The 23606-nt window shown below is 45.6% G+C and overlaps 1 protein-coding gene across 9 annotated transcripts in view; it reads right to left on the reverse strand.

Annotated features, from left to right (window-relative positions):
• Nucleotides 1-403: 403 nt before the first annotated feature.
• Nucleotides 404-23606, reverse strand: part of FAM227A (family with sequence similarity 227 member A) — a 75019-nt gene continuing 51816 nt past the window's right edge. For 6 of the 9 annotated variants that reach the window (XM_047867119.1, XM_047867115.1, XM_047867116.1 and 3 more), the window contains 4 exons: nucleotides 23218-23375; nucleotides 21169-21321; nucleotides 14017-14157; nucleotides 404-917 (listed from right to left, as the gene is read on the reverse strand). In XM_047867119.1, coding sequence (XP_047723075.1) covers nucleotides 836-917; nucleotides 14017-14157; nucleotides 21169-21321; nucleotides 23218-23375 — 534 coding nt within the window. In that variant the 3' untranslated portion in view covers nucleotides 404-835. Of the gene's footprint in view, nucleotides 918-2783; nucleotides 2857-6907; nucleotides 7257-14016; nucleotides 14158-21168; nucleotides 21322-23217; nucleotides 23376-23606 lie in introns of those variants that run through there. The other 3 variants (XR_007154035.1, XR_007154034.1, XM_047867114.1) reach the window with 3 other exon arrangements.

The raw sequence follows: 23606 nt of genomic DNA on the forward strand, positions 1-23606 counted from the left end.
AAGCATTAATGTATTAGTTTATACATCCTTCCCCCTCTCCCAGATTGTGTGTCCCTTAAGGTCAAGGACTGCGTCTTTATGCATCTCTGCAGGCATGGTAGAGAACAGACACCTGGAATATTTGCTCAAGCTCTCCAAGCCCCAGTGTCCTCCCAGGAGAAATGGAGGTAACAATACTCACCCTGGGGGGAGCCACCAGGAGGGTAAACCAAGATAATGTCTAAGCAGGACTTAACAGAATTAAAAAAAAAAAAAAAGTTAAAGAAAGGATGGGGGGCACCTGGGTGACTCAGTTGGTTAAGCATCCATCCGAGTTAGGCTCAGGCCATGATCTCATGGTTTGTGAGTTCGAGCCCTGTGTCAGGCTCTGTGCTGACAGCTTGGAGCCTGGAGCCTGCTTCAGATTCTGTGTCTCCCCCTCTCTCTGCCCCTCCCATGCTCATGCTCTGTCTCTATCTCTCAATTAAAAAAAAAAAAAGTTAAAAAAAAAAAGCAGGACTTAACAGAGTACTCGGCATGTCATTAAGTGCTCAATAAATGATTCTCCTATGATTACTATTACTGTGTTATATAATAATATTATGTATTCCATAGTATTACTGCTACTAAGTGAGTGGAAGATTTAGTTGGTAAAGGCATGAATGAATGAGGTGACTTCAGTTTAAATCCTGACTTCGGTCCAGAGAGAAGTGAACTTTAATATTCTTTGTCCCATGGACTGGGAATGATTAAATGTGTTGCAGTATTATTTTTTTGTTGTTGTTTCTGTTTTAGATGAAACCCAACAACATGGGCAGGCTTCAGCCGAAAGTTCTCCCAATTCTTGGATAAGGATTCATCTAGGTGTGTTACAAAGTGAGGGGTTATGGAAACTGACTTCCTTTTTCTGAGTTGGTTTTGACTCCTTGGTGTCCTTCCTGTGGATGAATCATAAAGACACAAACAGATTAAAAACAAACATTGAAAAACCAGTGTGCTGAAGGGAATGCAGAAGTTAAGTCCCCAGGATTACATCAACAATCCAGAGTGAAACCACCCAGAGTGAAATTGGTCAGGAGGCTGGGAAATGAAGGTGACATTGGTAGACTATGAAGTGTCTGAATGTATTGGGGGGAGATTTAGGTGGCCAAGGATAAACTGTGATAAGTACATAATGAAGAAAAAAAAAAAAAAGGCAAGAAAACAGGCAGATTAGAAAGAGAGAAAGGCTTAGTTCCAGGGATAGCAAAAAGTTTTACAAGAAAACAAAAATACCATAGTACCCTCCATGGCTCACGGCAGTTGTGTTGATGGTATAATGCTGATTAGTGGTCCAAACCGAATCACAGCAGAAACACACCGGGAGGATGAGAGACAGAAAGTGTGTGCATATGAGAGACAGCCCAGTCCTTAACCACTCCCGGTAGGAACTCAACAGACAATGCCTAACACTGAAAAATCAAAGAGCACCGTGGTATTTACACATTAGAAGGATAACAAATACCAAAACAATCAGTTAAGAGGGGCGCCTGGGTGGCGCAGTCGGTTAAGCGTCCGACTTCAGCCAGGTCACGATCTCGCGGTCCGTGAGTTCGAGCCCCGCGTCAGGCTCTGGGCTGATGGCTCAGAGCCTGGAGCCAGCTTCCGATTCTGTGTCTCCCTCTCTCTCTGACCCTCCCCCGTTCATGCTCTGTCTCTCTCTGTCCCAAAAATAAATAAATGTTGAAAAAAAAAAAAATTTAAAAAAAAACAATCAGTTAAGAAAGTGGAAATGTGTTGCTGGAGAATGCAAAGGAGGTCCAGAGGGGTGCAATTTTTTGTAACAAGCTTTGTAGAACTAGTTATTAATTAGCATTTGCGTTATGCTTTCCATAATCAGTTAATTTAATAGGCACTTATATATTACCTTGCATCAGGCACTGTTCTCAGTGCTTTACATATGTTAACCAATTGAATCCTCATAAGCACCTTTTTTTTTTTTAAGTTTATTTATTTTGAGAGAGACAGAGACAGCGCGAGTGGGGGAGAGGTGGACAGAGAGGGAGACAGAGAATTCCAAGCGGGGCTCCACACTGTCGGTGCAGAGCCGGACACGGGGCTCAAATTCATGAAACTGTGAGATCATGACCTAAGCCGAAACCAAGAGTTGGACACTTAACCGACTGAGCCACCCAGGCACCCCTCCTTTACTTAATTTTTAACGGATGGATGTGTATTATTTTAATTCAAATAAAAACAGAAACATTTGTAAATCAGTATGAGCTTTTAAGAGGATTCATTTCCAACTTTATGGGTATAGAGAGGCCAAGTCCTAAAATGAAATCAATTTTGTGTATAAGCAATTGACTGAAGCAGAATGCTAAACACACAGTAGCTGATCATTAATTCCTTCACCAAAAATTCACTGAATCCTTACTACGTGCCAGCCACAGGAGCAGGTACAAAAGGTTCAATGCTGAATGAGACAAGGTCCTTGAATTTGTGAGACTTCTAGCACAGAGAGGGAGACAGATAATGCCATCACTAGAGTAGGTCACATTCAATGGAGCAAGCTCGGAAAAGCACAGAACACAAAATAGGCAGTCACTAGTGCAGTCTGGGGAGACTTTCTGGAGGTAGTGATGCCTGAGCTGGCCTTTCAGGATCAGGTAGGAGTTAGCCACATGAAAAAGTTGCTAAAGCATATTTAAGGAAGAGGAACGAGCAATGAATACTCGTTAAAATGAATGGAGTTGGTTGCAGTCCTCTTATATTCGAAAATATCAAAATGTCAGAAATAATAGTATTCATAAGCCCCTCCTAACCTGAAACGTTCCACAGCCCAAACCAGTGGGGTGCAAACCATGCTGCTACATTCCGGTATGAGTGGCTCTTTCTCTAATCAAAAGAAAAAAATAAATTGATAAAACTTTCTTCATATTAAATTTACTTCAGACTTCTCTTAAGGGTGCCTAGGTGGCTCGGTCGGTTAAGTGCCTGATTCCTGGTTGTGGCTCAGGTCACGATCTCACGGTTTCATGGGTTCAAGCCCCACATCGGACTCTGAGCTGATGGGTGGAGCCTGCTTGGGATTCTCTGTCTCTGTCTCTCTCTGTGCCTCGACCACTCGCGCTCTGTGTCTCTCAAAATAAATAAACTTTAAAAAAAGTTAAACAAAAAGAAGACTTCTCTTAAAAATAGTTAGGCCAGGGGTGCCTGGGTGGCTCAGTCAGTGAAGCATCTAACTTCGGCTCAGGTCACGATCTCATGGTTCGTGAGTTTGAGCCTCATGTCGGGCTCTGCACTGACAGTGTGGAGCCTGCCTGGGATTCTCTGTCTCTGTCTCTCTGTGTCCCTCCCCCACTTTCTCCCTCTTTCAAAATAAATAAATAAACTTAAAAATATAGGGTGTAGGGGCGCCTGGGTGGCGCAGTCGGTTGAGCGTCCGACTTCAGCCAGGTCACGATCTCGTGGTCCGGGAGTTCGAGCCCCACATCAGGCTCTGGGCTGATGGCTCAGAGCCTGGAACCTGTTTCTGATTCTGTGTCTCCCTCTCTCTCTGCCCCTCCCCCGTTCATGCTCTGTCTCTCCCTGTCCCAAAAATAAATAAACGTTGAAAAAAAAATATATATATAGGGTGTAGCTCAGGCCGTAAAGTTTGACTGCCGGTTTCAAATCATTGTACTGTCTACCAAATGCAAGAGCCTGGGCAGCAGTCTCTAAACCTCTCTGAGCCTCAGTTGCCTCCGTTATAAAGCGAGGCTAATGACACCCCACAGTTTACAGGAATGCTGTGGGAACTAGAGAATACACGGACCATGCTTAGAACAGAGCAAGGACCTGACAAGCACAATGCTATTGTGTGCCATTGCTCAAGGTGATAAAACAAATGAATAAGTAAAAGTTATAATTAAGAAAAAAATTAATTAGTAATCGAGTTGTAATTTCTTAACATATTATGTGTTACTTGAAGTTACAAAGTTTGTAGATATACTGAAGATTTAAATTTTATGCCAGAATCAGGGCTCTGAGCTCAGGAAAAGGCCTAGAGCAGGTCAGCATCTGATCACCTGCCAGTCCATTTGCACTTGAAACCAGCCATCTTCACCCTCCCTAGAGCAGTAATCCTGTAAAACAACAACTAGATGCTTTCTCTAAAATGGGTGTGCCCCAAACCTCCCAGTCCAGAAAGGAACAATGTACACTTGACCTTTGAACAACACGGGTTTGAAGTCTGTGAGTCCACTTCTATGCAGACTTTTTTCAATAAATACACTTACAGTACTGAAGAGGTATTTTCTCTTCCTGATGATTTTTTTTTAAGCTTACTTATTTATTTTGAGAGAGAGCAAACAGGGTAGGGGCAGAGCGAGAGGGGGAGAGAGAGAATCCCAAGCAGGTTCCACGCCATCAGTGCAGAGCCTGATGTGAGGCTCGAACCCTTGAACCACGAGATCATGACCTGAGCTGAAATCAAGAGTCAGTCATTTAACCTCCTGAGGCGCCCAGGCGCCCCTCTGATTATTTTCTCAAAGCCTTTTCTTTCCTCTGGCTTATTTCATTTTAAGAATACAGTATATAATACATAGAACATATAAAATATGTATTAATTGACTGTTTATGTTATTGGGAAGGATTCCAGTCAACAGTAGGCTGTTAGTAGTTACATTTGGGGGGAGTCAAGTTACATGTAGATTTCTGACTGTGCCCCTAAACCCCGTGTTGTTTGAGGGTCAAGTGTAGTTCCTTGCACTACTTTGGGCTCAGTGAATTTTCATGTTAAAAAAGGTCTAAGAGCTCTGAGGAGAAGCATTTGACCATGATGCCCTCTGTGTGTGTCAGGGAAAGCTTCCTGGAGGAGGAGACATCGTCTGCATGGACTCTGCAGAAGTAGCAAGGGCTGGCTGGACAGAGAGGTCGGGGGTGGGAGGGAGAATGGCATTTCCTACAGGGGAAGAAGCTCGTGCCCAGCAAGGCCCAGAGGCAGGAAGAGCTCAGCCTCCTGCCATAGCTGCGGGGACACGGTGTGGCTTGAGAGGTGGCTGGGAGTGGGGGTGGGGCTACCTCGAGAAGGCCTTGTGTCTAAGACTGAATTTTAACGCTAGATCCTCAGGAGATTGAGGAGAAACTGCAGATTTTAAGCAAAGGAACAGCACGATGAGCTACGGATGTCTGAAAGGGACCCACGAGGGGCCTGGGTCTTGACTCTGGTGAGCCTCAGCGGCCTCCTTTGAAAAACAGGAAAAATAAAATTCACCCCACAGAACTGTTCCTAGACTTGAATGGGACCATGGACTATGCCTAGCACGGGGCGAAGACGGCTTCCCTCAGTTTCCCTTCCGGTATTTGTAACAGGAAGAGGGGGCATGCTCTTCTTCAGGCTCTGGAAAGCCTGCCGTCCCCCCACCCCCCTCCCCGTCCTTAGTGACTCTGAAAGAAGGGTCCAGGGAGACATCTTCAGGCCCAGGCTACGCCCTGTCTGAATTCGAAACTTTAGGAGCTTAGAGACTTTTCCCCCCCGCAGGTGAGAATTTGTGTCTTTTCTGGAGCTTCACTGTTTCAGTGCCCTGTGGTGTGTGAGAAGGATTATGCCTGCCATAAGAGGTGTGAAACCAGGCCTTCCAGAGCCCAGAAAACCAGGGAGTCCTTCCGGGCTGGGCTAGGCCAGGGATCTCAGGCAGCCAAGCTCAAAGCGTCCCGGATGCGGGAACGTAAGGAGATTTATGAAACAATAATACGATGCCTGTTGATTATTGACAGGTTCTATGCCGGGCTCTTTGGTTGCTCCACGTAGCAACCATCCACATTTCTTACGGCCAAGGAAACAGACCCAGAGAACGTAGGTACTTGAGGATGCAGGGCAAAGATTCAAAACCCCGGATCTTTTTAGAGCCAAAGCGCCTTCTACTGCTTCATCGGCCATCAGGACTTTTAAAACCCAAGTATGGGGGCGCCTGGGTGGCGCAGTCGGTTAAGCGTCCGACTTCAGCCAGGTCACGATCTCGCGGTCCGTGAGTTCGAGCCCCGCGTCGGACTCTGGGCTGATGGCTCAGAGCCTGGAGCCTCTTTCCGATTCTGTGTCTCCCTCTCTCTCTGCCCCTCCCCCGTTCATGCTCTGTCTCTCTCTGTCCCAAAAATAAATAAACGTTGAAAAAAAAAAAACAAACCCAAGTATGATCCAAGTATGATCATGTGGTTCTGTTGTTAATATCTTTCAGCAGGTCCCTGAGACTTAGAAAATTGGCGCGCCTGGATGGCTCAGTCGGTTGAGCATCCAACTTCGGCTCAGGTCGTGATCTCGCGGTCTGTGAGTTCAAGCCCCATGTCAGGCTCTGTGCTGACAGCTTGGAGCCTGGAGCCTGCTTGGGATTCTGTGTCTCCCTCTCTCTCTGCCCCTCCCCCTGCTCACGCTCTGTCTCGCTCTCTGTCAAAAATAAATGAACATTAAACAAAAAAGAAAAAAGGAAAGAAAGTGCTTCACAGATGATATCCCTTCCTGATTTGTCAAAGGATCTTCTCTGGGTTCACCTTCCCGGGAACCCTGTCACACTTCTTTTCTTTTCTTTTCTTTTCTTTTTTTTTTTTAACGTTTATTTTTGAGACAGAGAGAGACAGAGCATGAACGGGGGAGGGTCAGAGAGAGGGAGACACAGAATCCGAAACAGGCTCCAGGCTCCGAGCCATCAGCACAGAGCCCGACGCGGGGCTCGAACTCACGAACCGCAAGATCGTGACCTGAGCCGACCTGAGACCTGTCTACCGCAGGGAACTTTGGAAGCCTCTTTGAACCTGGGCTTGCTGCCGTGTAAAATGCAATGGGTAACCTCTACTCATATGGCTGCTGCGAAGGTTAAGATGAGGTGATGTTTGTAGCGTGTTGAGCTTAATGTGTTTAGTTAATAAACGGTGGCCCTTATCATAGTATAATAAAACACTGTTGGCTGTAGTATTTTAAATAAGATAATGGGCGAAAGAGTAAATGTGGTTAGCCAAGCAAAAAAAAAACAAAACAAAACAAAAAAACAAAATAAAAACGAAACCAATAAACCACTTCTGCTTTTCACGCAGCCTCGGAAAAACTGTAAAACTATCGTGGAGTATTTCCCGGCTTCTGTTTCTCAGTCTTTGGCTACAGTTTCCTTTTGTTCCTCTTGTCTTACCCTACCTGGCGGAAATAGCCGGGGCTCCTGCGGGAGCTTCCTAGTCCCAGGGAAGAGAATTAATCAGGGCTTGAGAGTGACGAGGGAGAGAGGCTCAACGTCTGTCTTGCTTCTCGTTTCCTCCCCTCCTTTTCCTTCCTGTGGAGGAAACCAAAAAGACTCTACAAAACTCAGATCCAGAACTCCGTGTGGTTTCTTCAAAGGTTGCGCTGGAATCTTGAGGGATGGTGAAAGAAAAAGCTGACAAATGAACCAATGACAACGGCAGACAGCAAGTGACTGGCGCAGGGTCCCCTCATCCATCTTCTGAGCGCTGACTGAGGGCCTGCTGGGTGCCAGGCACTGAACTTGGCCCCTAAGGAAACAAGCTCTCTTGAGAGAGCTCCCCAAATCGTCACTCTGGGGAGATGGGCAAGCGGACAGGCAAGTCTGTGACTAAGTAGGCTATGTTCTGTGGGGCACGATCAGGAGAGAGCAGGACACACAATGGGCACCCCGAGTAGGCAAGTCAGGGAAGTCTTCCTGGAGGTAATACCTGAGCTGGGTTTTAAGGGTCAGCGAGGAGTTACTAGATTAAGAAGTAATTAGAAGATGGGAAAGCCGGGGGGAGCAACAATATTCGTAAATTAAAATGAGTTGGCTTTTTATATTTCCGAGAATCTAAGGTGGGTATCAGAGAGATCATTTCTGATAGATCAGTGAGTCACTATCGATCCTGGGAGATTCCGTGGTTCAAGCCAGTGGGTCTCACGTCAAACTGCTATTATCAAAAAATTGTGGGGGTGCCTGGGTGGCTCAGCTGGTTGGGTGTCCGACTCCTGATTTCCACACAGGTCACGATCCCAGGGTGGTGGGATTGAGCCCCGTGTCGGGCTCCATTCTCAGCATGGAGCCTGCTTGAGATTCTCTCTCTCTTTCTCTCTCGCTCTGCCCTTTCCCCTTGCTCACACGCTTTCTCTCTCTAAAATACTTTTTTTTTTTTTTGAAAGAGAGAGAGAGCGCAAGTGAGCGAGGGGCAGAGAGAAAGCTCTCTTCCCAGGACGGGGAGAGGGAGAGAGAGAGAGAGAGAGAGAGAGAGAGAGAAGCAGGGCTCGAGCTCATCTGAAGCGGGGCATGAGTTCACCAGATGTGGGACTCAAAACTCATGAACCACAAGATCGTGACCTGAGTGGAAGTCAGATGCTTAATGACGGAGCCACCCAGGTGCGGCTCTAAAATAAATTGTTTAAGAAAGGAAAAAAAAATTGTGGTCTTCTCCTCTTTAAGAGGAAAATTAAAATTGTAACCTTTAAGACTGGAAGGCTTCCAGGGTGCCTTGGTGGCTCTTGATCTTGGCTCAGGTTATGATCTCATGGTTCAGGAGATCAAACCCTGAGTCTGGCTCTGCGGGGATAGCACAGAGCCTGCTTGGGATTCTCTGTCTCCCTCTCGCTGCCCCTCCCCCACTCGTGTTTTTTCTCGCTCTCTCTCTCAAAATAAATAAATCAACTTAAAAAAAAAAAAAGATTGGAAAGTTTCCTTGGCTAAATTTCTCAACCCATTAAGCTTTGGTTTCTTCTCAAAAATGGAGAGTATAACACGATCTATCTGTGACAGAGATGGTTAGTTACCAACCCATCATCCACTCTCCCTTTTTCTTTAGCGATGGAGTCAGTTTTTGTCTAAGATGGTAATATGTCCAGATTTTTTTTTAAACTACACTTCCCAGTCTCCTTTGAAACTAACATCACCGTAATATCTGGCTCTTGAAATAAAGTGGCAATATTATATGTCATTTCCAGAGAGATAATTGAAAACGGAGAGGGTAACAGATTGACTACAACCAAGCATGAAGGACCTTTTTGGGATAATGAAAAAGTTCTAACACTGGATTGTAGCAGCTGTTGTTGCAAAACTCTGTAAATTTACTAAAATTAATTGAATCGTCTGCTTAAAATGGGCAAATTTTATGGTAAATTAGACCTCCATAATATTATAGAGTAATAGTAACAATTATTATAAAACAGCACTTAAAATATTTTTAAAAATAGAAGCATATCTCTGAGATATTGCAGGTCTGGTTCCAGACTACTATAATAAAGTGAATATTGCAATAATGCTAGTAAATTATTGTTTCGGTTTCCTGGTGCATATAAAAGATACACTTACCTTATACTGCATCTACTAAGCGTGCAATAGCATTATATCTAAGAAAATGTACCTAGCCTGACTTAAAAATACTTTATTACTAAAAAATGCTAACCATCCTCTGAGCTTTCAGTAGGTGGTAATCTTTTTGCTGGTGGAGGGTCTTGCCTCCGTGTTGATGGCTGCTGACTGATCAGGGTGGTGGTTACTGAAGGCTGCTGGGTGGCTGTGGCAATTTCTTCTCTTTTTAAAAAAATTTTTTTAACGTTTATTTTTTGAGAGAGATAGAGAGAGACAGAGCATGAGTTGGTGAGGGGCAGAGAGAGAGAGAGAGGGAGACATAGACCGAAGCAGGCTCCAGGCTCTGAGCTGTCAGCACAGAGTCTGACACGGGGCTCGAACTCACAAACCTTGAGATCACGACCCGAGCCGCAGTCAGATGTTTAACTGACGGAGCCACCCAGGCGCCCCTGTGGCAATTTCTTAAAATAAGACAATGAAGTTTGCAACGTGGATCGATTCTTCCTTTCACGAATGATTTCTCTGTAGCATGCAGTGCTGTTTCATAGCATTTTGCCCACAGAACTTCTTTCAAAACCGGAGCCCTTTATCAACTAAGTTCACGGAATGCTCTAAATCCTTTGGTGTCATTTCAACAATCTTCATAGTGTCTTCACCAGGAGCGGATGTTCATCCCTACAAGCAATTGCTCGTCCATTAAAGTCTTATCATGAGATTGCAGTAATTCAAATATAATTAAAAAGTTTGAAATACTACAGGAATTACCAAAATGTGCCGTATAGATAGGAAGTGAGCAAATGCTGTTGGGAAAAATGGCGCTAATAGGCTTGTTCCATGTACGGGGGCCACAAACCTTCAATTTGTAAAAAAAAAAAAAAAAAATACAGCGTCTGCAAAGTGCCACAAAGCACAGAGCAACAAAACAAGGTTTGCCTGTATTTGTTTCTTTGTATCTTTAGGACCTGGCACACTAGGCCTTCAGTCAGTGTTTACTTGGCTTGTCAGTGCCTCAGTTTTCCATTCAGCAAAATGGAAGTGATTGATGGGTGGGGGGGGAGCCGAGGGCAAAGTACAGACTAACAGCAACCCCCCACCCCTGCCAGGTGGGAATGTGTGATATTCCTCGGACACTTCTGGTTGCCCAAGAACAGGGGAAAAGGAAAGAAGCAAGATGGCTGACTGATAGAGGTCACAGTCATGCAGGACAGGCGTCTCCTTCAGTCTGCCGATAACAGTCAACTGCAAGAAAAAGGCAATCTTATCCAAACCTAATCTCCAGAAACCTATAGACTCCGTTTCCTGGAGCCCTAATATCACCCTCGTCGAGATGTAAGGGGGTTTGGGGCATGCCTGGGTGGCTCCGTCGGTGAAGTTCTGACTTCGGCTCAGGTCATGATCTCGCGGTTTGGGGGTTCGAGCCCCACTTCGGGCTCTGTGCTGACAGCTCAGAGCCTGTAGCTTGCTGCAGATTCTGTCTCTTCTTCTCTCTCTGTTCCTCCACCGCTCATGTTCTGTCTCTCTCTCAAAAATAATTAAAAGATTAAAAAAAATAGATGTAAGGGGGTTTAAGTACTTGCCATGGTGATGTGAGAAACAAAGGCAAAAAGAATTAAACTCCCTACTGCCTACAGCCCACTGACACGTCCTTGAAACGGGCAGAGTGACCTCCCTCCAGGAGCTCAGCTGCCTGGATGATGACACTTTGCTAGGGACGAAAGGGAATCTTGGCTTAACATTATCCCAACCTCCAGGATCCCGTAAGTCTACCTTAACATATAAAAATTCCTTTCGAAACTTCCTTTATCTCAACTCCCCCAAGATATATGCTGCCAATCCTACTCCAAGCGTATGACCCCCTGATATACATCGGAAGGGTCTCATGACCGAGGTTTTACTAAACCGTAACGAATGGCGTTTGCCTAACACAGCTAGCCCCTCAAGGTCCTGGAAACCTTGCTTCCAAAATATCTTAGAGACTTACTCTATCCATAACGCCCTCCCAACCTGAAGGTATACAGTTAGTTCCTCGGGTACGACCCCGGTGCAGCTCTTTCTGCCCAAGGGTCCTGTCCCCATGCTTTAACAAAATCACCTTTTTGCACCAAAGACGCCTTTAAGAATTCTTTCTTGGCCATCAGCTCCGAACCCCACCATCATCCCCAAACCCCATCAGTGATGATATCTAAGAGGGTTTGATGAGATATAAAGTAGGCACGTTGTCTTTGTCTGATGGCATCTCACCCATTCAACTTATGTCACTGACTGTGCCCTGCTCTCTCAGGCCACAGGGACACTCAGGTCTGGCTAATCAAATAGCACTGTTTCTTGAACACAGTGTTCAAGAATACTTAAATACTGTGTTATACACAGATCGGTAGGGCCATTACCCAAGCAGAGCCATCAGACTTTTATGACGCTTGGTTTATAGAGGCTGGGAAAGAATGTCCCTCTTCCTCTGAGGTCATAGACAGTAAGAACATAGACTTGGGGCTGTCCGTGGCCCTCTTTTTCTGTAGGCAAAGGCAGCTCGGAAAACAAGCCAGCACATAGAGGGAAAGGGGGTGGGAGGGAAAAAGAGAGAGAGAGGACCTAAAATGTCATTGAGCCCTTAGGTCCAACATGCCTGCAGCCGGCCTGTCTGTGGCCTTCCCAGTTATTTAAAAAAATTTTTTTTCAACGTTTATTTATTTTTGGGACAGAGAGAGACAGAGCATGAACGGGGGAGGGGCAGAGAGAGAGGGAGACACAGAATCGGAAACAGGCTCCAGGCTCCGAGCCATCAGCCCAGAGCCCGACGCGGGGCTCGAACTCACGGACCGCGAGATCGTGACCTGGCTGAAGTCGGACGCTTAACCGACTGCGCCACCCAGGCGCCCCTAGCCTTCCCAGTTATTGAAGCCACTGGACTTTCCCCCACTCGAGCTAGTTTGAACTGACGTACAGTTCATAAAGTACAAATGCTTGGCACAGAGGAGGTACAAAATCATTGGTAACTCTTGTTACTGGTGAGGGAGCCTAAGGCAAGCGGAGGGCCAAGCACAAGCTAGCACAAACCCCTCCTCCCAGGTGGGATATGTATGATATTCCTTGGACACTCCCGGCTACCCGAACACAGGAAAGGACAAAGGAAAGGACAGAAAACAAACGATAGAATATCTATCAGTTGACAAATATCTTACTAAATTAGAAGAAAAAGGCAATCTTATCAATAGCCTCATCTCTAGAAACCTAGAGACTCAGTTTCCTGAAGCCCCAACATCACCCCTCCATAGGGATCTGGGGACCAAAGGCAAGAAGGAAATGGTAAATAAAATTAAATTTCTTTATAACCTGCAGCCCATTGACAAATACTTGAGGCAAATACAGAGTATAATAGCATTCCTCCAGGAACCCCCTACTGTCTTAATGTTAATGTTTGGCCAGAGGGGAAAACAACCTTAGCTTGATGATAGCTAGGCCTCCAGGAATCTGTGAGTCTTTAGCATATGACAGTCTCTTTGGAAACTACCTCTGGACTCTCTCTCCCCCCACTCCATAAAATAGTCAACCCCACACTTGCGCAGCTATTCTGCCCCCAGGACCTGTCCCTGTGCTTTACTAAAACCACATTTTTGCACCAAAGATGTCTTCAAGAGTTCTTTCTTGGCTGTCAGCTCTAAACCCCACAAACATACCACCCCCCCCCCTTCACTCCCAAACCTCACCGCTACGACTATGAATTATAATGAAAATGAGAGTTGGGTGAGTAACACATAAAAGTGAGTAAACCTTCATGTGCTCCTTTCCATGTATTAGTGACGTGGGGAACAAAGGCAGGAAGAAATGTAGATAAAATTAAATTTCCTTATAACCCGCAGCCCATTGACAGGTCCTTGAGACAGGCAGATTGTGACGTTCTTCCAGGAACTTCCAACAGTCTTAATGTCCATGCTTTGCTAGCAGGAAAAACAACTTTAGCTTGACAATAGCTAAGCTTCTTGGATGTGAGTCTTCCTTAGCACATGAAACACCTTTTGGAAAAGTCCCCTAGTCTTTACCTCACTTCCAAGTATATGATCAGTCACCCCTGAGGACCCCAGTGCGGCTCTTTCTGCCCGCTGGTCCTGTCCCCCTGCTTTAGTAAAACCACCTTTTTGCACCAAAGATGTCTCAAAAATTCTTTCTTGGCCGTCGGCTCTGAACCCCAACATTTCCACAGCATTAAGAATTCTGACAGTGGTCACATTTCCACTTTTCCACGGTCTTTGTTAGAACAAACCTCGAGGGGTGCCTGGGTGGCTTAGTCGGTCACACGGTCCTACTTCGGCTCAGGTCCTGATCTCATGGTTCTCAGGTCAGAGCCCCAGATCGGGCTCTCTGCTGTCAGCGCAGAGCCTGGTTCTGATCCTCTGCCTCCCTCTCTCTGCCCCTCCCCCACTTGCACGCATGAGCTCTCTCTCTGTGTCTCAAAAATAAATAAACATTAGAACAAAACAAAGAAAGAAAGAAAGAAAGAAAGAAAGAAAGAAAGAAAGAAAGGGGCAGCTGGATGGCTCAGTCTGTTAAGCATCTGACTTCAGCTCAGGTCATGATCTTACCGTTCATGGGTCCAAGCCCCGCATCAGGCTCTGTGCTGATGGCTCGGAACCAGGAGCCTGCTTCGGATTCTGTGTCTCCCTCTCTCTCTGCCTCTCTCTCTTTCTCTCTCTCTCAAAAATAAATAAACATCAAAAAAAAAAAAAGAAAAAAAAGAAAGAAAACCAGAACAAACCTTGAAATAAACGCCATCTCCCTCTCATGGCTTCCTCTAAATTTCTTGTCGGGGGACTCTTCAATGAAGGTTGAAGGTTGGATGAACGTGCGATTTGCCTTCTTTTGATCCAATGCTCTTTGATCGATATTCTTCACCTCCCTGTGGGGGAAATCACAACGGCACATATGAAAAAAAACCTCAAGAGTCCACATGATCTTTTCACTCCTATTTTCATATGTAAAGAGAGACAAATATTTACAAATGTACTCATTTAAGAGCAGCTGACTAAAGTGGAGAGCTGACTCCATACCAACAACTCGGTCATGAGCCCCTGCTGTGTGCTGTAGGGGTCATATCAGCCGTTGGAGACCTAGAGAAGATGTGGTTCCTAAACTCAAGGAACACACACTCAAATTAGGAGGACAGGTGAAGAAATCAGTGATCTGAAAGAAAGCTGAGCTTTGAGGGCAAGCTGAATTCAGGTTGGGGCGCTCCCACTTGCTGTGTGACTTTGGGCAGATTACTTAAGCTCTCCAGGCCGGGGGACCCATCTCAACACGGTGATAATAGGAAGTGGGGTTGTGGTGAGGATTGATGGAGTTACTATACAGGTCAAGTGCTTAGCATGGTGTCTGGTACGTAATAAATAAAGGAAGTGCCCAGTAAATACCGGCTACTCCTCCTGGTGTTCTTACAGAAGGTTTTCGGCGGAGTGTGTCAGATAAGTGTGTGGCACACTTTTGGAATGATGAATTGGATGATAAACCAGCTGACTTTTGAAACATGAGCGGACATTTACTTGATGAAGAAGCAGGTATGGGCACTCAAGGTAGACAAAGGAGCAATAGAAATGGATCCGTGCGAATTAAGATGCTATCAGATACTTCTCTGCTGACGCAGGATAGATGCAGAAGGACTGGTATTAAAAAACCAGCATTGAACTTGGCCTAAACTGAGGTAGGGAGGCTGAAGGGCCTCCATTTTAGAAAGGCTCCGTCTCTGTTGTTTTTCTGCTAGGTCTCATTTCTGCATGAGCCAAAGAAGCTGTGTTCCCACTTTTAGGGCGAAGTAAGAAAGTTAATTCTTGTCTGAGTTTTGTCCTTGGCCCCCAGACACCCGATAATGTCTAAGAGGAGCCGGATCCCAAACACGTTCCAGGCTGACACTGGCATCAATATCTCTACTGTCGGGAATTTATGGAACCTGTTGTTCTGACACCTCTGATCGGACGCCACCCTGGACTCCTGAAGAAACACGTGCCTTAGACCCCTTTCCAATATAAGCCCCTAACCCCAAGCAGGGATGAGACTCATTCTCCTTTCCTTTCCAAGTCTCCCAGACAATCCGTCCGCTATTCTCTACCTGTCATTGACGCTATTCAATAAAGTCTTTTCACTTTCTCTGGCTTGCATTTGATTTCTATCCTGCATGAAGTCAAGGACCCCTTCGGCTGGTCCTGGGGGACCCTTCCCTGGGTCCTCGGACTCAGCCTGCCTGTATCAAAACCAATGGTTATCCCAACAATGGGCATCTTTTCCCACGTCAAAGGAAGAAATTCTGCTGCAACAACATTCTTACGTTGGGGATCTTCCGCCACAACTTTTCTTAACCCTGGGGAGCCTGCTTCTGCGTACGACGAAGAGGCAAGGGACAGCAAATTGCACGTGTCCTTGTTACGATCACGTTTTCTGATGGAAAGGCGTTGACGTAATTCCTCGGTAATATTTTCTATACTGTTACTTCTTGAGCTGTTGAAGCCTACGCGTGCCTTAGGCCCGTATTTTCCGCTGGAAAAGCATCTTTAGTTTGTGGGACAGAATCATATGTTGAAACCTTTCACGGGGTTCTGCAAAGCGCATTCCGAATGGTGGGTGCTCTGCCCCCGGACAAGCGTGAGGATGGGGGCTCTGGACTCACACGTAAACGAAGTTCTCCGGCAGCCAGTGACCCGGCCCCCTCGGTGCACACACTCCACCGGCACGGGCAGACTAGGCTCTTCCTCCACCTACAGCAGGGACTCCTGGATTGCTTTTTCTAAGGGGGGCTGCTCCGGGTCTCCCCCCACTACAAACTTTCAACTCCGAGTCCTGTTCCGCGTGGTGTGGGCTTGCGGGTATGATCTCTGACAGCCTTCACTTACTGAGCCCTTCCTCTGAGCCAGGCGCAGAGCTAGATATCTACAACGGAACGCCGTTCACCTACAACTGTCCTGTGAGAACAGTCGGTGTCCCTGTTTTACAGATGGTATCCAAGCCTCACACAGGCTACGTGATGGACCTAATTCATGCAGAGAGAGAGACAGAGCTTTGGTGTGTCCAACTTCAAAAACAGTTCTAACTGACATGCTCTGTAAGTGGTAACTGAGGTCCCAGAGGAGTCCTAGCCCATCTGCAAGTAATACTCCAAAGGGCATGGGTCACCTTTTGGTTTTTTGTTACGGCTACCATTAAAAAAAAAAAAAAAACAACTCAAAAAATATATATAAAAGTAAAGAAAATTGCATAATTAACACCATTTATCCATTAGACTAACTTCAGTAGTTACCAACAGGTTAATCTTGATTCATTTATTACTCCCTTTGCATTCCCCATTCCCATCCCAAATGGGTTATTTTATTTATTTTTATTATTTTTTAAAATGTTTATGTATTTTGAGAGAGAGAGAGAGAGAGAGAGGGAGCGCACACACGTGCACATGAGCTGGGGAGGGGCAGAGAGACAGAGAAAGCGAGAGAGAGAGAGAGAGAGAGAGAGAGAGAGAGAGAGAATCCCAAGCAGGCTCCGTGCTGTCAGCACAGAGCCCAACACGGGGCTCGATCTCACAACTGCGAGATCATGACCTGAGCCGACATCAAGAGTCAGATTCTTAACTGACTGAGCCACCCAGATGGCCCCCAAATGGGTTATCTTGAAGCAAATCCCAGACACCCTGTAGTTGCATCCATCAATGCTTCATTATGGATCTCTTTCAGATGGGAGTCTTTTAAAAACTAACGTAACTGCAAAGCCACTGTAGTATTTCAAGGGAAAGGAACACACCAGGAAAAGGAATTCCTTAATATGTTCCTTTAGAACATGGATACCAAAGAGTTCATAGACTCTAAATGTGCAGCTCAAGGAGTTTTTGTGTACTGAAGCCACCCACAACCAGCACCCAGGTCAAGAAACAGACCACTGCCTGCTTCCCAGAGGCCCCCACAACCATATCCTACTCAGTCAGGCCCTACTTCCCCAAGGGTAGCCCTGCCCTGATGTCTGACAGCACAGATGTGTTTTGAGGCCACCATTTTCCTCTGTAGACAAAATTTTTAGAATCACTTCATGAAATGCCTTCTCCAACAAAAAGTGGATATATTTAGCAATGAGATTGCTCACACACAATTACGAAGCTTCTCCTGTCTTAAAATATCTACACTACAATTCACCTGATAAGGATGCCTTTATTAGACAAGGATGTCCTTATATATCGCTGAAATAAATACACTGTAGATGTAATGTTCAATAAATGTAATATGAGCCCTAAATTATTTTCGCCTTGCTAATGCCACAGCTAGGTGTGACTCTTTCTGGTCAATGGAATGAAAAATGGAATGAAAAATGGAAGGTTTGCATGGGACTCACAGGAGGGATGCATTTCTTCGGACTTAGCTTCCTTTTTACTGGCTGGAACGTGGACCTGTTGGCTGGAGCTCGAGCAGCTATATTAGACTATGAAGCTGAATCATGGGCGAAGGATTGATTATGGAGAAGTAAGGCAAAAGGGACTTGGGTCCCTGACACTGCAACCTGCCATATCTACTGGACTCCTTTTAAACAGTAGAAATAAATTTGTATCCTGTTTTAGCCACTATTTTGAGTTCTTTCGTCACTCGAAGCTAAGCCTTATTCTAAGTGGTCCAATTACCTACCGTGGGCTTGGCCCTGTAAACAGGCTTTATGTGCCTTATTTTACTTGATTGGTGCCACTCTCCAAAGTAGGAAATACTATCTTCATTTAACCAACAAAGAAACTGAATACATGTGACCGGCCCGACATCGCAGAGCCAGCAAATAAAAACCCTTCCATCCCGACCCTAGCCGCTGTCATTCCAAGGATCCCACCTTCAAGGATTGTTGCAACTATTGGGAGAGACAGACATGTATGTTCTAAACAGGACATAACACCTGGTGCGTAGAAGTGGCTGAAAATCTGTTGGGACGATGAGTAAAGAAGAAACAAAGCATATGGAACTAAAGTAACGGAGGCAGAAGCAAGGAGAGTCCTGGAGAGCGTTTCCGGTCCCCTCGCTTCCCCATCCTGACCCTCTCCTCCCTCACCTGCAACTCCCATCTCTCCCCCTTCACACCGGCTTGTATCTTCCACTTTACATTTAAACAGCCCTGTTACTCACCATCCAACCTTGCCCTTTTTGGTACAGAATTTTGTTCCTTCCGCTTCTTAGTGGTCTCCTTCACCCCTGGGGGTCCACACCTTGCCCCTAAGGTCCCAGACTCTGGTGTCGGACTTCAGCCCTGCTAAGACCACCCTCTACCTAATCACCAAACTCGTCTCAGCCCCAGGCTTCTCCATCTGGCACGCCCACTGCTGATCACTGCTTCCCTTAACCCTTTCTCCCCTTGGCCTCATGGTTGGTGCATCTTGACTTTCCTTCTGGCCACTCCTCCTCTGCCCCATATTTTGTCCTCCCCATATATGTGGTGGCCCTCTAAGGTTCTGTCCTTGACCTCGACTTCTGTAAAATGGGGATAAATAACTGTGTCTATCACACACACTATTTTACAGCCTGATTTTTTTTAACTACCTTTTTTTTTTTTTTTTTGAGAGAGAGAGAGACAGAGAATCTTAAGCAGATTCCATGCTTAATGCTGAGCCTGACACGGGGCTTGATCCCATGACCCTGGGATCATGATCTGAGCTGAAATCAAGAGTCAGACGTTCAACTGACTGAGCCACCCAGGCACCCCACATCCTGATTTTTTTTTTTTTTGGTCTCAATAATATGTTGTGACCATCCTTCCTTATGAAATAAGAGCATTAAATTCACAGTGCCATTTTTCCTGGCTGCAGATATGCACATATGACAGCTTGTTAACCAATCATCTTTTGGTGAACATTTAGGCTGAACTGCATTTTTGTGGTTCTGGTGTTTACTGGGTTTTTTGTGAGTGTGCGTGGATCGTGTTTTGAAACTAACGCCACTATATCACTTGGTATCTGAAGTAGTTACCTATGTGTTCATGGTTGTCTTTCTTTCCTATTATGGCAGATACAGATAGCTGCCTAGCCAACAGCCATTCTCTCTCTCCCTTGCTCCCTGAATCCAGTGTTATTTTGGGTAATGAAGTGCCCAGCGGGTCCTGCTCTGGTCCAGTCATGGACATCTAATTTCTCTTTGCCAGATGTTTCCTAAGCTTCCTTTGTGGCCAGGATGTCCCTGTGAAAGAGTTACAGGAGTGGGCGAAGAAGACACGAGAGGGAGAGACACAAGGAGCGAAAGAAGGTGATCTCTTCTTTACAGAGAAGTGCCAGCTATTAAATGGGGAGGGGATGGTGGAGGCGGAAGATGGCCCTTTTGCAAACCCAAATATAAGAACTGATTCAGGCAAAGACCATCCAGGGATGCTAGAACCACTGGGCGAAGATGTGGGGAGAACCTATTCATCCAGTCTCAAGGAATCACGTCGCTTATTACAGACTAACGACACAAAAATGGAGTCTACGGTGGAGAGGCCTGGCAGAGACCACGGGTCTGGCTGACCTGACACCAAGTGTCTCCCGGTGTTGTGCAGTGTGTATTCACAACATTGTCTATGAGGTGCTTGGCAAAAAGATCTTATCTGAATCCTATCAAGCACCTAGGATAGCCCCGATGTCCCATCTATAAGAAATATAGGATAGGGGCGCCTGGGTGGGTTAAGCATCTGACTTCAGCCTAGGTCACCATCTCGCCGTTCCCGAGTTCGAGCTCCACGTCAGGCTCTGGGCTGACAGCTCGGAGCCTGGAGCCTGCTTGGGATTCTGTGTCTCCCTCTCTCTCTGCCCTTCCCCCACTCAGGCGCGCACGCGCTCTCTCTCTCTCTCTCTCTCTCAAAAATAAAATAAACATGAAAAAAAATTTTTTTAAGAAATAGAGGATATATTGGAATAAATGATACCCTGAAGGAATAATCAGAAAAATCCAGAATGTGGCCTGAGTCTTTCAAAAAAATCTATGTCATAAGAAACTAATAATGTAATAATTGATTCAGGGAATAATAACGAAGCTGGAGGAAGAGCACCGGTATAGATTAAAAGACACCAAAGTGATATCACAAAAATTATAATTCCCAATCTTTGACTGGGAAGCAGTCAAAGTAGGACCAAAAAGGATATTCTGGGAACCACTGGGGAAATGAATTTGACCTAATTACTACAGAGAGAAAGAAAATGTGGCAAAATGTGAATAATTGGTAAACACAGTGAGGGCATACAATGTTCACTGCACTGTTCTTTTAACATTTCTGGAAGGTCTGAACATTTTCTAAAGAAATTAAAAATATTGCAAATGGCTGGAGGCACAGGAAAATATCCATAATGTGCTGCTAAGCAGGAAAAAAAGTCTAAAAACTAGGTTGACAGATTGTTTAGATTGTAAACTAGATTGTTTAGAGATACACCTCTACGGACCCAGGAGAAAAGACTAGGTCTTTTTCTAGAAAAATGTTGGCCAGGTGCTTTTCCAGGTCTGTTTGTTTCTTCTCACTGAACATAAATGATGTTGTAGTTTAAGAAAAAAATAACTTTCAAGGAAAGATCCGGTCTCTGTTTTTCTGGGGTTTACATTGTAACCACAAGAAAGCTGAATGTGCTTAAGAGAGTCCCAGGGCTAGGAGCACCTGGTGGCTCAGTCGGTTAAGCATCCGACTCTAGATTCCGGCTCGGGTCATAATCTCACAGTTCGTGGGATCAAGCCTTGCATTGGGCTCTGCACTGACAGCTCGCAGCCTGCTCCTGCTTGGGATTCTCTCTCTCTCCCTTTCTGCCCCACCTCCCCACTCCCCCTCTCTCTCTCTCAAAATAAATAAACTTAAAAAAAAGATAGTCCCAGGGCTAGGCCTCCAATTAAAACCTGCCACGTGTGACAATAGACAGGTGCTCAAACAACGCCCCTTCCCTAAAGCCCTTAAATACCTGAGGAAGTTTTCTTGTAGTGCCTTTAGGTATTCATGAAAATAACTCCATTCATTCCAGTGGAGCCAGTTCAGCACGCGAAGGTTTTCCTTCCGCTTCTTCATGTTGATCAGGGTCAGTTCGATGACCTCGGCGTACGTCAGGATGGACTCAGTGGCTTCAGCCGTCAAGGAAACCGCCACATTGTCAGTTGGTATTATTGACTCTGAGCCTGATCAGCGGGACAGCCTCGTGCATGGCCGGGCCGGGAGCGGGGGGGTGGTGAGATGGCAGAGTGGGGAAAATGACCTGCTTCTGGACCAGACCACTGGAATCTGAGCAGGAAATGACTCCTGCTCTTTGACCATGGCCTACTTTGGAAGGCAAGAGGCTATCCTCCCCAATAAAGCCCTTCTCTCCTCCCGCTGATGGAAAGGCTAGGAAATGCTTTCTTGGGACTGCCATCTAAAATTCCCACTCTGTCTGGTGACAGATGGTAACTACACTTATTGTGGGAGGTGCTTCATAATGTATAGAATTGTCAAGTCACTGTGTTGCACACACGAAACTATTACAGTATTGTAAGTCAACTACACTTCAACGAAAAATAAACAAATAAATACAATTCTTACTCTATCGTCACAGTGGCCAAGAGGAAGGGATTCCAACTTTCCTTTCCTTTCCGTCCCAAGGGCTCATCCTCTATATCATGTGTGTACGTTGAAAAATCCTCTGTGCCTCCCCCTCCCTCTCTACCCCTTCTGGATCCATCAGCATCTCACAAGTTTGGGATCTCAAGTCAAGATAAGTCATTGTCTACGTCTCCATTTTCTCCTCTGTAAAATAGGGATAATCATTCCTACCTTAGATGATGTTAATAATAATTACGATAGTCATTACCTATTTAGAGCCAACCATCTACCACATAATCCGGGTCACAACTCTATTGGTTTGGTATGATTATCCCTATTTGAGGAAGGAGCTGATCAAGACATTGAGCTCAGAGGTTAAACTGTGCACACGAGACCTTACGGCCAGTGGCTTGCTGAGTTGGGACTCAAATCTGGGGCTATGTGTCCCCAGCCCAGGCTCCTTCCGCTGCATTCCACTGTCTACTGAGCAAAGAGGTGATACATGGGAAAGTGCTTTATGAATAATAAAGTGCTATGAAATGTGAGCTATTATTCTCTGCCTATAGGCATATAAATACATTTGGGGATATGAGCTCTACCGGGCAAGTGCTGCCCAGTCTATTCTGGAAGCTCTTCCTGCTGGGAAACGGTGTATTGACAGGTAACATTCAAGCACTTGTTACCTGCCAGGCACTATGGTAAGCCTTTATGGCTGTTGTGCCTGTATTCTGCATAACAGCCCTAGAAGGCAGGTGTCGTTATCCTATTTTATAGATGGAAAACAACAACAACAACAACAACAACAACAACAACAAAAAACGAGGCTAAGAGAGAAGCTGAGACTTGTCTAAGGTCACTCAGCTGGTCAACAGTTGGGTTGTTATCTTGAGTCCAGGTTTCCCGGATTCCCTGTTCTGCCCCCCTATGGCAAACTGCTTGCTAGGACTCAGGACACCAACATGTCACATCTGTTTTCTTAAGATCTGAGCCGGTTCCCCAATCTTTAAGATAAATGCCAACAGGGCCAGGGATTTGCTGATGAGCCTGGAGGAGGGGTGTGTGTGTGAGGAGGAGGTTAGAACAAACCCATACCTGGACCCAAAATCCTGATCGATACACACTCTAGGGTCAGTGAGCCTCTGGGAGGCATTACTGAGCTGCAAAATATGTTTGAACACCTAGTTAGCATTCACCCTGGTAGACAGGAAGAGATTTTGCACACAGGGAAATTTAACTTGCCCAGGATCCTACACAGCTAGCTCACGAGGCAGATTTGGAACTAAAACGACCCTTAGGCTCCTATCAATGGCTACCCTTGACGGGCACCTACTATGCGCCAAGCACTGTGCTCAGGGCTGGGTACCTCTCCACACCCTTGCTTCTGGGAGAAGCAGAGGCCTGGCGTAACGTGAGCCCTGCCCACTGGAGGAAAGGATATGGGATGCTCTTGGTTTTTTCCCTTCTGACTATCAACACGTCTTTGCCGTGCTGCTGCAGACTGGCGTGGTTCTGGAGGAAGTGCACAATCAGAGGGCTCTTCCCGTAAATGTTGAAGAAGTTCAAAGTCAGCTCGGGGCTTTTGCAGGCTGGGTAAGACTGAATAGGAAAGAGAGAGGGAAAAATAAGGTATTGTCATTTTTACACCCTGTATTAAGAAATGTAAAGGTACTCATCATATTCTTTGTCCAGTAACTCCAGTTTTAGGATGCCATCCTAAAGAAATTACACCAATTAAAGAAAAAAAGTTTAAGTACTAAATCAGATAGATATTTACAACGGCAAAAGATCAGAATAAACTGAGTGTTCAAGAAGATATTGGTATCTCTA

The sequence above is a fragment of the Prionailurus viverrinus genome, chromosome B4, assembly GCF_022837055.1.
Source record: "Prionailurus viverrinus isolate Anna chromosome B4, UM_Priviv_1.0, whole genome shotgun sequence".
Lineage (NCBI taxonomy): Eukaryota > Metazoa > Chordata > Mammalia > Carnivora > Felidae > Prionailurus > Prionailurus viverrinus.